Genomic DNA, 13,920 nt, shown 5'->3' with positions numbered 1-13,920 from the left:
CAGTGTACCGCAGTCCTAGCAATGAACCGCAGTCTAGGTTACACCAACACAAACACAGTACGTCGAGCAGCTCTCCTGGCTGTGAGGATAGTATAATCCAATGCCTTTAATAATACAATAACTCTCTCTCTCTCTCTCTCTCTCTCTCTCTCTCTCTCTCTCTCTCTCTCTCTCTCTCTCTCAACTCACGTGACCGTGTATACCAGAACTAACATGTCTCTATCGATTCCTGCTCGGTTTAAATTCCTCCGGTATAACTGCGTCTTGCTTTCTAACACCTGTCTCAGCAGAGTCACCTGCCTTGATTAGCTATTCACATGTGCAGAGTTGGACACCTGTCTTGAGGGTGTCACTTATGTATTGAATTAGTTAGGCACCTGTGTCAAACTGGGAGTTCAGGTCTTCCAATAGGTCACTTGTCTAGGTGATCAGTGTGTCAGTTTCTTACCTGCTGTTTACCTGCTGTTTACCTACTGTTTGTCTGGTGTTTACCTGGTGTTTACCTGCTGTTTACCTGCTGTTTACCTCCTATCTAACTGGAGGTTCTTGCTGGAGCTCTTCATTGCCCTTAGTGGTAGCTGTGTGTGTGTGTGTGTGTGTGTGTGTGTGTGATACTACACACACACACACCTAATTCTGTCATTAGTGATCTTCTGTGAACGTGTAGCGACGTATACGACCACTCGCGTCCCTGCTTCACTTCCTCCTTCCTGATGACTGATTTAGGCCAAGTGTACACGACACCAGTGTACACGTCACAAGTGTACGACACAGGGTATACGACACCAGTGATACACGACACCAGTGTACACGACAAGTCACGCGACGTGTGCGCGCGGTGTACTGCAAGTGCCGACACCTAATACGTACGTGTACGACACCAGTGTACACGACACGGGTACACATTTATTCACTCATCTATACACACCCTGTCGCTTCCCCACCAGATCTGTACACACGCCAATAGACAGCTCCAAAACACTACACCCACAGTACACTTCACCGCCCTCCTTCCCAGTACTCCCACCACCACCTCTCTTTTTCTCCCTGTCAACATTCCACAACGTTTCATTTACATCCCAATACACCCAGTCTTTCCTCGCCCGACAACACTCCATAACACTCCACCTACACTCCAATACACTCAGTCCCAGGACGTTCAACAACAACAGTACACACACACACACACACACACACACACACACACCCAGTACAACAATTTTAGTAAAAACATTCAATTGACAAACTCTCTCTCTCTCTCTCTCTCTCTCTCTCTCTCTCTCTCTCTCTCTCTCTCTCTATCTATCTCTCTCTCTCTCTCTCTCTCTCTCTCTCTCTCCCTCACTGATTGTGCAAGAGCTGGTCACTGAGGAACTGGAGCCAATCTGAGGGATGGTTGGTCGTCTGATGTCAATATCGACACCCAACCTTCTCTATTTTTCATGATCACAGGCCTAGTTCTCCCTCCCATCCTTCCTTTCCTTCCTCTCTCTCTCTCTCTCTCCACGTCCTTCCATTTTAAATTCCTTCCCCTGGTCACCCTCTTGCCCCCCTCTCTCTCTCTCTCTCTCTCTCTCTCTCTCTCTCTCTCTCCCTTCCTTACCCCTCTTATGTTCCTTCAGACCATTTTCTTCCTTCCCTTCTGTCCTTTTCACCCACCTCTCTCAATCTCTACCTACCCTTCACCTTGTCCCTTCTTCCTCTCACTGTTCCAGACTCTGTCCTTCTCTCTGTCTTTTTTCCTTCCATCCTTCACCTCCCTTCCTTTTCCTTCAATATCTATCCTTATTCTATCCCTCCTCTTTTCCTTTTTTCCCTTTTCCTCATCTATCCACCACCCCGTCATCTCTTCCCAAACTCTCCCTCCCTCCTCCTTCCCTCCCTCCTCCTTCCCTCCCTCCTCTTCCCTCCTCTCTCCCTTGCTCCTCCTTCATATTACAGGATAGTATAAAATACCTCCATCCTTAACCAACTTTTTCACTATATAAAAAAGTTGAATATTTTCCTTCATATTTTTATGTAATATTTATCTTTTCTCTCTTGTTTAATATAGAAAACTTTTTACTATCATATTTTGTTTAATTATTACAAAGAAACACGTTTGTTGTTTTCTTTTGTTGTTCTACCTTGTGTTGAGAAATTGTGTTTGTTCTTGGGATTTTATTTATTTGTTTTATTCTCGGGGAAAAAAATTACATCTTTATTCTTATTGGTCTTTTATTCGTGCAATTTAAACAATCTGTGTTTTTCTGCAATTTTGTGAGAATAAATTGACGATTTTTTTTCTCCTGGTGTTTTCAAAGATGTAATGTATTTTCTTATAAACTTCACTTCCTTGGATTTTTTACAATATTGAAGGTGATTTTTCCTCTACTTGATTTTTATGAGATGAAATTCTGGGTTTATTCCGTTAGGCAGGAGGAAGCAGGAAGGAGGAGGGGAGAAGGGACAACTGATTCATCAAAGAAAGAAATGTGATTTGTTTTCAGCAAGTCTTAGTGAAGTTCTGTCTCTTAGTTGTACATACATACATACATACATACATACATACATACATACATACATATATTCTCAGTTATATCATCCTCATCTCCCCACCTCTCCCAACCTTTCCCACCACTCCTCCATTCTACCTCCCCATTCCTAACCACCACCCACTCACTTTTCCCACCATTTTCCTGCCCTCCACTACCCTCTCCACCCTTCCTCCTACTCCTTCCCCACTAACCTCCCCACCTCTTTCCTCCCTCCACGCTCCCCTACCCTCCATCGCCCTCCTCCCCACCCTGCCTGCCTTAAAACAACGTTGACAGGAGAGGAAAAAGATCAAACTGTGTTGTTCACTGACTGTTGCCTCAAAATGTAAAGAATGATAGATCAAAGTTCACCCCTGGGAGTTTGAACCTCCACCTCCCTCCTTCCTTCCTTCATCTTCCATTTCCTCCCTCCCTCCAACTACCCCCCTCCTGCCTCCCTGCACCTTCCTTCCTCCCTAGCCTCCCCCCTGCTTCCTCCTCTCTCTCTCCTCCTCCCTCCCTCCCTCCCTCTTTTGATAACGGTGTGTGTGTGTGTTTTGACCTTAGGGCACAACGCCAGGATCAGAGAGAGAGAGAATAAGAGAAAATAATTCTAAAACCCTTCTACAGATTATTGCTTTTTATATGACCACTCCACACGCACACACACACACACACACACACACACACACACACACACACACACACACTGACACACACACACACACACCACACACACACATTTTGATTGATACTTTACTATTTTTTCGTGATTGACCTATCTCGCCAATTGTCGTTTTCTCTATCTATCTATCTATCTATATTCCCCCTCTCTGATTCTCTCTCTCTCTCTCTCTCTCTGTAAATACAGTCATAAGCAAGTCTTGTCTCCGTTACTTACCATAATCCCTCTCTCATTTTCTTCCTCCCCAGAGTGATTTATTTTTCTTTCCTTTTCATCTCGAGTTGAATCTGACTTCTCTCTACACCCCTGTCGTATACCCCTGTGATGCCCCTGTCTGATGCCCTGTTCACTCTCTGCCACCCTTCTGACACCTCTCTCTGCCACCCTCTCTGCAACCCGTCTCTGCCAATCTTCTCTGTCACCCTCTCTGCCGCCCCTCTGCACCCTTCTCTGCCACTTTCCTCTGCACCCCTCTCTGCACCTCTGCCACCCTTCTCTCCCACCCCTCTCTCACCCCTCTCTGCCACTCTCTCTGCCACCCTCTTTCTCTACACCCCTCTCTGCCACTCTTTCTCTGCCACCCTCTTCTCTGCCACCCTTCTCCTGCCACCCTCTCTGCCCCTTCTCTGCACTCCTCTGCACCCCTCTCTGCCACCCTTCTCTGCCACCTCTCTGTCACCCTTCTGCCAACCTCTTCACTGTCTCTCTACACCTTCTCTCTCTACACTCTCTCTGCCACCCTTACTCTGCCATCTCTTCTCTGCACCCTCTCTACACTTCTCTGCCACCCTCTCTACACCCTTCTGTGAACCTCCTCTGTCACCTTTCCTGCCACCCTTCTGTCACCCTTCTCTGCACCCTTCACTGCACCTCTCTCACACTTCCCTGCACCCTTCCTTGTTCTTATTTTCATTTTAGATAATAATCTAATTAGTTCTCGTCTTTTCCCATTTTATATCTTCATCGATTATTATCTCTTCTTCTTCTTTCTTTCTTTCTTCTTCTTCTTCTTCTTCTTCTTTCTTTCTTCTTTCTTTCTTCTTTCTTTGTCTTCTTCTTTTCTTCTTCTTCTTCTCTTCTGTCTTTCTTTCTTCTTCTTCTTCTTCTTCTTCTTCTTCTTCTTCTTCTTCTTCTTCTTCTTCTTCTTTTGTCTCTTCTTCTTCTTCTTCTTCTTCTTCTTCTTCTTCTTCTTCTTCTTCTTTTTTTCTTCTTCTTTGTCTTTCTTCTTCTTTCTTCTTCTTCTTCTTCTTCTTCTTCTTCTTCTTCTTCTTCAGACTCACAAGGAAAACTCAAACGGACCCAAAATTGTGTTATTCATATCATTATTCATATTTTCTCACCTCTCACATTCGCTTTTGCTTCCTTGTTCCACTTCGCTTCCTCTGATGTTTTTTTCCCTCATTTATCATTGTCTTCTTTATCCCCCGACACTTACGAAGACATGAAAGAGGGATTCGAAGATCATTTTCCCATATTTCCTCTTTCCTTCTTCTTTTTTCTTCCTTTCCTATTCGTTCTTTTGCTGCTCTTTCGTAAGTTCTTTTTAATTGATTTATTGACTTCATTCCTCTTTTCTTCTTCTTGTTCGTTAGAAATTCTCTTCTTTTCACCTCTTTCCATCCGCCTTTTCTTTCCTCCTCTTTCCTCCTCTTCACCCCCACATGTTTCCACCTTTTATGTTCTTCTTCTTTCCTCTTCTTCCTTTTCCCCTTTCAACCTTTCCTCCTCTTTTATCCTCTTTCGTCCTTTTTTTTTTCACCCTCTTCGTCTTCTTCCTCTTTCCTCCTCTTCATCCTGTTCTTCCTTCATCCTCTTCTTTCTTCCTCCTCTTTCCTCATCTTTATTCTCTTCTTTCTTCCTCCTCTTTCCACCTTTCGTCCACAAATTATCTCACCCATTAACTCATCCTCTTCATTTATCATCGTCTTCTTCCTCTTGTTCCTCAGATACGCTAGAGAATACGAAGGAGGAATCAGGAACAGACAGTCACTTATCTTCACTACGTTCCAAGATTACGTTCTCCCCGACGCACAACGACAATGACGTAGAATATGTTGTCGCCGTTCACCCAGCACTTGAACACACAGGAGTACAAAAAGTAGCCAGAGTACACCTCGATGTGCATTGTGAGTATATGTATTGTTTAGTACTCTAGGCCGGGTGGGTATTTGTACAGGCACCCACGTAAGTCCTGAACCACGAACCACAAGATTCAGAGTCATGGATCCGAAGCATTTATGGACAGAATAATGCATCGCTGGGTAATGCTTCGGGTTCACGGGTTCATAGTTGAGGAGGATAGGTGTGAGGTGAAAAGCCTTAAGTTGTCGTAAGTGTAATTTTGAAATAGTTGTAAGTGTGATCCCTCAGCATTTGTAAGTATAATCTTTAAGTGCAGTCGTAAGCAAAATAAAAAAAAACCGCAAGTTTAATCTTAAATACTTATAAATGAAGCGTAATGTAGTAATTAAAATTTCATGTAGAACTAAAAGATGAGGAAGAATATGAGAAAAATAGAAATAAAGAGAGAGAGAGAAAGGAGTAAAAATAGCCTTCGAAAGCAAAAAATAAATAAAATTTTATTTACGTCTAATATCAAAGATTTTTTTTAAATCTTTATTATCCAGGTGTGAAGTAATATTAAAAAAGGTAAGGATAATTAAGACAAAAATTCGTGTAATTAAAAAGAAATATGAAAAAAAATATTAGGTCGACTCTGAACTCCTCCAGAAAAAAATTATTGGACACGTAAGGATCTGATTTACTGGAATCCTGCAAAAAAAAAATATAATGTATGATTTGAGGAGAAAGATATGAAGGTTCTTGGAGGAAATTATTGAGGAGGACTCTCTCTTTGATCATGACGTTGACAGAAAGTCTTAAGGGCTGTTTCGTTCTCTTCCTCATGTAATCCATCTCCAATATCTCCCCCCGCCCACTTATCTCCCTCCTGCTGGAAGAGAATCCTGGAGACACTTCCCCTCTCCTCGATTAATGAGTCTTCATTATCTCTTTCGTTCCCTTATCTCTCACCAGACGAGCCCATATAATGCATCTCCATATCTCTCGCTTAATTCCCGGTCGACATGGGTGGACGGAGGCTAGTGTGATGCTTCTCCCTTATTTCCGTTTTTGGAGATGCCTCTTTTCCCTTACATAATGTATCTCGTACTTCTCTCCCATCTGCATCGCCCAGAGGTGAAGTAAGAGCCCTGGAGATAGTTTGGGAGGGAGATGAGGAAGGGGGGGAGGTGAGATCTCCATGCCTCTTTCTTATCTCCCTGATAATGCTAAAAATCTTGTAAACGTCTCTTCTTCTCCCTGTATTTATCTCAATATCTCACCCTTATTTCCCTTATCTCCCCTTTATCTCCCACACAGACGCACCAGGGGCCCCAGAGATCACAGGCTATACGGAGGGCGAGATCGTCAGGGCAGGAGATAAGAAGACTCTCACCTGTCGTGCCAGAGGAGGAAACCCACTACCTGAGGTCTTCTGGTTCAAGAACGGTGTCCGGGTACAGAAGAACTTCCACAAGTTCAGTGACTACGTCGACAACCAGTACACCTTCGTGGTGGAAGCCTCAGACAACCTGGCCAAGTACGAGTGTCATGTGATAAACGTGATGACCACACAGCCCAAGAAAGCAGAGATACAGCTCAGGGTGAACTGTAAGTTAGTCTATGAAACTGTTTTATTGTTGTGGAAGGTTAACTGTATCGGTATGTAAGTGTAAAAACTGTTTGTCTGTTAGTTTGACTTGTTGAAACAGTCATATGAACTGTTTGTATGTTGTTCATATATATTTCTAGATCCACTTGCTTTGATTTATAAAATTCTCCCTCTCTCTAACACAGTCGCCCCCTCCACCGTCACCATCTTCGGGCCGGACGAGGCAAAGGTAGGAGACGTGATCTCCCTCAGTTGTGTGGCGGACAACTCCAACCCTCCAGCAGACGTCACGGTGGTCATCAACGGCCAGACGCCTCCAGGGGCCACCTCCAGCACGCAAAAGGTAGAACATGGAGGCTGGAGGACCACTACCAACCTCACCGTGTACGAAGTCAGGCCCACCGACTCCGACCTAACCATCAACTGCTACGCACTCAATCCTCCTCTCAGCTCGACCAAGATTGACACCAAAATCATCAGTGTTTTGAGTGAGTGATGGAAAAGCTATCAGAGTCTTGTAGAGCCTTGTATTGTTTTAAATCTTCTTTTTGATGTCTTAAGAACAGCGTCAGCACATGCACTCAACACCGCCAAGCGTTCCCCCCTTCCCCCCCTCCCCCTGTATTCATATTATAGTGGCTATGTCAGGCGTAAATAATCCCGCATTCTTCCACTGGCTGTATTGTTTCATTATAACATTCTGATAATATTTGTATCATAAAAGAACACCTTTCCTGGTGCAGAACGTTGTGATGAACATTCTTCTTGTGTGGCGATGTCCATTACGCTTCCGCTGGCACTGTTAGTTAATCCCATGCTCGGCGCTGCATTTTTGTATCACCTTACAAAAGACTGATGACTGTATCTGTCCTAGCTGTGAGCGTCTCTCCTTTTCACACCCCAGTCTCCACTCAACACTGACTGGTTACTACAATGACATCAATTTATCTTACGAGAAAAAATATGCCAGGAGGATTGTGTTTGGAATCTTTTAAAAACATAATTTTTTTTCATAAATACGTCCTATTCAGTGGTGAATAACAGGCATTTAAATTATACACTGCTGTGAATAAGAAAGACCTTATTAATTGTTATTCCGGGGATGTGTTGCTGAGTGTATTGTGTAAGTGTAAATAAAAAAACGAGTGTAAGAAAAGGCAAAGGTTTTATCCTTTACTTTTTATACACAGTAAAACAATGAGCTCTACTTAATATTTGCTTATGAACTTAAGTGTGGCAGGAAAGTTTTTTTTTTTCATCTCTGATATTACCATCCGCACAACAACAACTATTTTTTACTACTACCACCATTCCCCACGACAACACCAATCTACCACCCTTACCACAATCCACAACAATTCTTCTCTTGATAATTGTTTCCTTGATGGTCGTAAGTCTCTCACTCAGTTATGAAAGGAAACTTTCATCAGTCACCGAGGTCCATCCACACTTGTTATTCATGTTTCGATATATCAGAATTTTCTCTTCAATTCAACCTTCACAAGTTTTACGCGCTGTGGCAAATCAAAACTAATCATCACTGAACTGTGTCTGATTTTTCACAGGAACGAACCACTGAGCCTTGTTATTTGGATCTAAATTTGAATATTACCAATTCCAGCATCACTCACGGGTTTTTTCATGTCCAAATCAGATATATTTCAGTGACAGTTTGTGTAGGTAGTGACGTAGGGGGAAAAATATACCGTTCCATTATTTGTTTTATAGCTACTTTTTTTTTTTTCATAACAATCATGATTAATTTTCTTATAGTAATTGCAAAAATGTAAAGAAATATAGTGATTTACTGTATAATATTTACTTATTTATTTTGCAAATGTATTAAAAGATAAATCACTAAACAAGTTAGAGAAATGGTGTGTACAGTGTGAAGTGCCAGTCGACAATTTATGGGTCACGTAAACTAAGCGAATATATGGTGGGTCAGTGAGGTGGACGGGTGGGCTGGCAACCAACTGCAAACTTGATTTTTCATTAAAATTGAATATTGAGACACTAGAGTGGAGACAACATGTATATAGAGTCTGGGTGATTGGTAAAAAAAAAGTTTATATCGAGTGAGGCAAAAAACAGTGAAATACAACGGGATAACTTTAAGTAAATTTTATCTTTTTTTTTTATTTAATATATTCGTCTACCCATAACCCAACCCATCAGCACTCTCTCTCTCTCTCTCTCTCACCAGATACATACTTCTCCTTCTCCTCCCCCTCTCTATTTTCTCTCCCTTCAGTGCTCCCCCCTCAACCCCTCCCCCCCAACCTTTAACCTCCTCCTTTACCCATAACCTCCTCCCCCACACAACATCACCCATTAATACCCTTCTCTCCCCCAGGACCCCCGGAGCCCCCTGTCATCCTGGGGTACGAGCTTGGCCGTCTGCTGAAGAAGGGCACCCCACAACGACTTACCTGTGTTAGTAATGGCGGCAACCCCCTGGCGACGCTACAGTGGTTCAAGGGATCACAGGAGCTGCCCACCAACACCAAGCACGATTCCGGCACCGCCCTGGCTGACCTGGACATCACCCTGACTGAATCTGACAACGAGGCGGAGTACCGGTGTCAGGCCACAAACTCTGCCACCCCAGAGCCTCTCGTTAACTCCACCGTCCTCAGTGTTATGTGTGAGTATAGGAGTGGTATTCTCTCTCTCTCTCTCTCTCTCTCTCTCTCTCTCTCTCTCTCTATTTTTGCCAACTTGTCTCTAACATTTCTTCTGTGTCTCCCTCAGTCCCGCCGGCAGCAGTGAAGGTAGAGACTCGGCCACGCCCTCTGCAGGCCAACACGGAGGCAACACTCATCTGTGAGTCCTCCTCCAGTAACCCTCGGGCCAACGTCACCTGGTGGAGGGAAGGCTTTGAGGTCCAGCCTGGCGAATCTCAGATCAGCCCTGGACAGTTCGGGGGCACAACCACCAAGTGAGTCCTTCTTTCCTCTTTACTCTATGTTCTTCCTGTATGTCAGTCTATCATCGCAATCATCCTCTTATCTATCAATCCATCTATCCATTAGCTATAGCAGTTAAATCCATCATCTTTATCCTTACAACAATATCCAAACATCTGTCAGTTTATCTCTAGGCAGTTAACATCTACGTATATTTTTTAATCCAGTGTTCATACAGATAGGTTTTGTACATCAAATTTATATGTCAATTTCAGGTATATATTTACACCTACATTAAATTATATATCCCCTTAACCTATTAATGAATACTCAGAGCCACTAAACACTATTACCCCTTTAAACCAACTCCTGACCCTCAGCTAACACTTGACGTCTTCCTCTTCCCCCAAAGATACTCAGTCAAGGTGGACGTGACGGCTGAGGACGATGGCGCTGTCTTCACCTGTCAGGCTGATAACCGCTTCGGCTCCACTACCCACGATGCTGTTACTCTCTCCGTCCAGTGTGAGTGTGTGGGGTAGCCTCTCTGGTAGCTTAACATACATAGAATCAGACGAGAATGTGACCCACTTCATCCTGTGTAACTGACTCTAGCGTAGGTTCGTGGGTTGGTGGTCAAGGGTGATCAATTAATACCCGAGATTATTTTTTATTTGAGGTCTGCTATGTCCTCTACCCTCGCTGTCTTCCCCCCTCCCTCACCGTCTCTCCCTCTCCCTCACCATCTCCCCCTACCTTTACCAACCACATCTCCCTAACCCTCTACCCTCAGTATCTCTCTCTCACCATCTCCCCTCTCTCTTATTCTCCCCAGATCCTCCTGTGTGGATGAAGGAACCTCAAGACATGGTAGACGTCACCGAGGGGGAGAACGTGATGGTGAACGTCAGTGCCCACGGTAACCCGAATGGCGTGGCGTACCTGTGGCGCCGCGGGGAGGAGGTGGTGATGGCGGGCAGTTTACTCAACATAACATCGGTGACCAAGGACCAAGCTGGCGTGTATACCGTCGAGGCGTCCAACTCCCAGGGCAGTTCCGCCAAGAATGTTACCATTAATGTGAAATGTAAGAGAATTGTTGCCCCTACTTTCTTTCTATCTCTTTTTCTTCTACTTCTTCTTCTTTTTCTTCTTCTTCTTCTTCGAATTTATCGCCTATGTCAACATGATACCTTAGATGTATACAATTAGCTACCTTTTTTCTCTGTTTACCTATCTGACATTTTTGTAAATACACACACACACAATCTCTCTCTCTCTCTCTCTCTCTCTCTCTCTCTCGTCAGTGATGCCAGCAATTTATCATATTTCCAGATCACTTCCTTCCCTTCACTCTACTGATGTTATCCTCGTCAACAGGAAGACTCTCTCCTCCGCTAACTAGAATTTCCTATGTGAATTTTCTGTCAATAAATCAATTCGCTGTTTCACTTGCCCGACATGAATGAAGTTTCGGAATTTTAAATGAATGAAGCATTTCTTTCAGGCTTAACCATTAAGTAAAGAAGTTTTGAAATTTATGTCGAATATGACATTTTTTCCATCTTTCAAATTTTTGTAGATTTTGAAATTAATGTTTGAGTGAAGATTTTTTCTTATTTTTTTCCTTATTTTGAGTGAATGAGGAATGAAAAATAGGTTTATTATTATTATTATTATTATTATTATTATTATTATTATTATTATTATTATTATTATTATTATTATTTACACTCACTAATACAAAAATAAATAAATTAAATCAAAGAACATTCATGAATTTACTAATCTAACCCCCCCCTCTCTCTCTTACTATCCCCAGACGGAGCGATCATCACCTCCATCTCTGGCGGAAGGAACTTATCTATGGGGACCAATGTAACGTTAGTGTGTCGGGTGGATGCCAGTCCTGACCCTGACGTACACTGGAGGCGAGAGGGCTACGACTTTGCCAGGACCGAGCACAAGAAACATCCGTCCAAGGTAATATCACTCTCTCTCTCTCTCTCTCTCTCTCTCTCTCTCTCTCTCTCTCTCTCTCTCTCTCTCTTATAAGTAAAATCACAGATACAAAGATTTCAAAATATTAACAATATACAAATACTCATAAATCATGTTCATATTCTGATACAATTACAGCTACATCAATTTCAGAATAATAACCATAGATACAGTCATAATTTACGTATTACAGGTACAGATACATGTTCAGACTCCTATTTCAAAATTATAATGAAATTCAAACATTCATAATTCAGGTAAAGGCGCAAATACAAGCGAGGGTACAGAGATTTCATTGTCATTACAGTACTCCCACACGCTGCTGCCTGGGATCAATTTACATGACTGATTCATAAACAAGAGTACAGGTGTAGATATAAATATTGACACACACACACACACACACACACACACACACACACACACACACACACACACACACACACACACACACACACACACACACACACCACCACCACCACAGAAAACATCAATAACTCATCGATATACAAATCCTCTCTCAGTGTATAACAACGTAATTACTTTGATGAGAGAGAGAGAGAGAGGGACTGTCAACTCATATAGCGTAGGGGGGATGTCTCACACTAAATGGCTCGCTGAGAAAGATGGGTTTCGTGTTTCAGGACGTCATCAACTGGCAGGAATATTGGGAGATAAATAGAGAGAGAGAGAGAATGAGAATGACAGTGAGGAAGATATACAATGGGTGAGAGATAGAAAGTGAGATAAAGCTAGGGGAGAGAAATAGTGAGAGATATAGCGAGAGAGATTTGGTAAAGAGAGAAAGATAATGAGAGGGAGAGAGTGAAACATGAGAGGGAGAGATTGAGACATGAGAGGGAGAGATTGAGACATGAGAGGGAGAGATTGAGACATGAGAAGGAGAGATTGAGACATGAGAGGGAGAGATTGAGACATGAGAGGAAGAGATTGAGACATGAGAGGGAGAGATTGAGACATGAGAGGGAGAGATTGAGACATAATAATGGCGAAAGTAACGAAAGAGAGAGATGAGGAGCGTAAGAGATATATCTAATGAGTCAAAAATAGAGGGAAAGAGAGAGAGATAAACTAAGAGCGAAAGAGAGAAATAAGGAAGTGAGACAGAGAGAAAGATAAAGAAAGAGATCTTATGAGGAGAAAAATAAGAGAAAGTGAAAGCAACTAACAGAGATAATCAATAAAACAAGAGAGAGAGAGAGAGAGAGACAAAGAGAGAGACAGAGAGAGAGAGATAGAAGCATTACAGCCCGCCGCTTCTCCAATCATTCTTTAGTGTGAATGTACGACAACATCTATCATTCTTACCGACTCATGCCAAGATGTGGATTGATATCATGCGTTCTTGTCCCCCCTCATTCCATCCGGTTTCTTTCCGTATCGTCGCGTTGTTTCCTGCCTAAAGGGATTTTTTTCCTCACTTTCCTAATTGTTCTTGTTTCTCTTTTATTCCGTTTTCCTCTTCATTTTTTTTTCCTTTTTTACAAATTTTTGGTGATTTTTTCAATGATGTATTTTTTTAGTATATATTTGGGTTATTAATTTGTAATTCTTGTTATTATCACATCACTAACTTGCCGTTCTTCCCTCACTAACCTGCCGTTCTCCCCTCACTAACCTGCCGTTCTTCCCTCACTAACCTGCCGTTCTTCCCTCACTAACCTGCCGTTCTTCCCTCACTAACCTCTTCTTCCCTCACTAACCTGCTGTCTCTCCTCATCAACCTGTCCTCCCCCCACTAACCTGCCGGTCTCCCCTCACTAACCCACTGCTCCGTTCCCTCACTAACCTCCTCCCTCACTAACCTGCCGTTCTCCCTCACTAACCTGCACTAACCTGTTCTCCCCTCAGACTAACCTGCCGTTCTTCCCTCACTAACCTGCCGTTCTCCCCTCACTAACCTGCCGTTCTCCCCTCACTAACCTGATGACGATTAAGAACGTGACGACAGCAGACACCGGAGTGTTCACCTGTCACGCCAAGAACGACATTGGAGATGAGGCTGTCGCTAACACCACTATTGTTGTGAAACGTAAGTGAGAGAGAGACAGTGAGACAGTGTGTGTGTGTGTGTGTGTGTGTGTGTGTGTGTGTGTGTGTGTGTGTGTGTGTGTG

General features: G+C 43.0%; 1 protein-coding gene across 1 annotated transcript in view; it reads left to right on the top strand.

The window, feature by feature from the left end:
- LOC121854498 (nephrin-like) overlaps positions 1-13,920 on the top strand; it is a 146,078-nt gene that overhangs the window by 100,609 nt on the left and 31,549 nt on the right. The window contains exons 5-13 of the mRNA XM_042349179.1: positions 5,148-5,327; positions 6,583-6,873; positions 7,060-7,362; positions 9,231-9,521; positions 9,629-9,815; positions 10,196-10,308; positions 10,619-10,870; positions 11,606-11,790; positions 13,729-13,837. Of these exons, the coding sequence (XP_042205113.1) occupies positions 5,148-5,327; positions 6,583-6,873; positions 7,060-7,362; positions 9,231-9,521; positions 9,629-9,815; positions 10,196-10,308; positions 10,619-10,870; positions 11,606-11,790; positions 13,729-13,837 (1,911 nt within the window). The remainder of the gene's footprint in view (positions 1-5,147; positions 5,328-6,582; positions 6,874-7,059; positions 7,363-9,230; positions 9,522-9,628; positions 9,816-10,195; positions 10,309-10,618; positions 10,871-11,605; positions 11,791-13,728; positions 13,838-13,920) is intronic.

The sequence above is a fragment of the Homarus americanus genome, unplaced genomic scaffold (assembly GCF_018991925.1).
Source record: "Homarus americanus isolate GMGI-L3 unplaced genomic scaffold, GMGI_Hamer_2.0 scaffold51354, whole genome shotgun sequence".
NCBI classification, from domain to species: Eukaryota; Metazoa; Arthropoda; class Malacostraca; order Decapoda; family Nephropidae; genus Homarus; species Homarus americanus.
The sequence above is the reverse complement of the archived record's forward strand: the minus strand, read 5'-3'. Positions and strand labels throughout refer to the sequence as shown.